The sequence below is a fragment of the Chionomys nivalis genome, chromosome 9 (genome assembly GCF_950005125.1).
Source record: "Chionomys nivalis chromosome 9, mChiNiv1.1, whole genome shotgun sequence".
NCBI classification, from domain to species: Eukaryota; Metazoa; Chordata; class Mammalia; order Rodentia; family Cricetidae; genus Chionomys; species Chionomys nivalis.
Genome location: NC_080094.1, coordinates 43,157,950 through 43,159,545, shown reverse-complemented (window position 1 = coordinate 43,159,545; position 1,596 = coordinate 43,157,950). Strand labels below are relative to the sequence as shown.

At 47.5% G+C, this 1,596-nt stretch overlaps 1 protein-coding gene across 1 annotated transcript; it reads right to left on the bottom strand.

Annotated features, from left to right (window-relative positions):
- Nucleotides 1-616: 616 nt before the first annotated feature.
- Nucleotides 617-1,204, bottom strand: LOC130880971 (endogenous retrovirus group FC1 Env polyprotein-like). The gene has a single exon (XM_057780161.1). The coding sequence runs from the start codon at nt 1,202-1,204 to the stop codon at nt 617-619; it is 588 nt and encodes a 195-aa protein (XP_057636144.1).
- Nucleotides 1,205-1,596: the final 392 nt, after the last annotated feature.

Here is a 1,596-nt window from a genome sequence, read left to right as displayed (position 1 = left end):
TCCTAAGTATACACTGGACGAACAGGGATACCAAGATACAGAGTTTGGGGGCCTGCTACGTATGCCAGATAGAAAAACATTGGTGTAATCCATCAGTCCAAAACAGCTAAGCAGTTTCTGCCAGGCGGTGAAGGAAGGAATGAACACTGGCAATGTGGCCACTAGGAGCTGAGAAATATTTACGGTGAATCTGCATTTATTCTCAAAGGGGGATTTGGACATATTATAGCTCTTTGAGTAAAACCAGGTCCCGCTTATCTTGAATTTGGTTTAGGTTAATAAATTCAATGGTCAAGTGGAAAGACAATCATGGACAGTTAGCAAAGGGAGCAGGTGAAATGGGGCTCTGATAGATAGTGAGTCCTACATAGTTGTGGGGTTTGGGGGGGATACAGAGCCAGCAATTAGACATAACGTTTGGGTAAGTTACATTCATGAGCAAGTATATGGTGTTAACATGGCCATTAGGGACTCAAAGGAGGCCAGAGGGGTTGGGTTAGTGGGAGGAGAGAGAAAGGTGGCTGTGGCAAGAAGTGATGTCAGTCAGTGAGCCCCAGCTACAGGGCCAGGGCAGGTACAGTAGCTGGTTTGGTTATAGCATTCAAATAATGAAATTTTAAGGCGTGAACTTGGCTAAAGCTCTAAAGATGAGTATCTTAGTTCTCCCATCATAAGCTGTATCCTTCTCATTATGTCTATAGACAAAACCCACGACCCCTCTCCTCCATCTATCATTCCAGGGGTCAGGGATGGAGTAGGTGACCTTTGTATGCCAATCGACTGAGTTGAGTCTGGAAGGATTTTCTCCACCCCATCTGGGCCAGGTACTATGGTATTTGCAGCCCCAGTGTGGACATCCTCCATAATTTGGGTCCTGACAGTCTGAGCGAGTCTGCTCATATACAAAGCAGACATATATGGGAGAGGACATAGCATTGTAGAAGTCGTTTATACATTTCCCTTGGCAGGTGTCCCTTATGTCAAAGGTGAGGCTGATAGTACTTGCACATCCTGTGACTGGACAGAAGGTAGAGCCTATGGTCTTGTTGCGGTTTTCCAAGGCAATTACATGGAACTTCCATGCCTTAGGGGTTGGTTTGGTTGGTACAGGAACCCGGGGAGGTGGGCGCTTCCAACTTGGGTTCCAGGAAAGAACAGAAGGGGATATAACCAGACAAAACAACACCATTAAGTTAAAACCCATGTCTCTCTTGTCTTGTGGATCTTCACAGGTCTTGATGACAGTCCACTTTTCTTTAGCTGGGTCGTTGTTCCCAGTGGCACGCTTGACCTGAGAGTGATGTATCCAGTTGTGGACGCTGGAGGTTATCTGCCGTGACAGCCGTGCAAATGATCAGGATGATGAGGTGTGGTCCCTTCCAGCGGTGTCCTGGTATCTCAGCTCAGGGTCTCTTGATCCACACCTTGTCTCCTGGCTGGAAGATGAGGTGTGGATGAGGTGGCGGACTTGGAAAGCGAGGTGGTCACACTGTCCTGAATCAGTTGCAGAGCCTGTACAGACTGAACAGTTGTGGTTAGTAATTTCGGGAGCTAGTTCCATTTGTGGGAGGATGGGAAGGGGGGTCTCCCAAAGAG

What these genes read in the sequence shown, in the direction of transcription:
- LOC130880971 (XM_057780161.1), bottom strand. Translation starts at nt 1,204, where the DNA reads ATGGGTTTTAACTTAATGGTGTTGTTTTGTCTGGTTATATCCCCTTCT.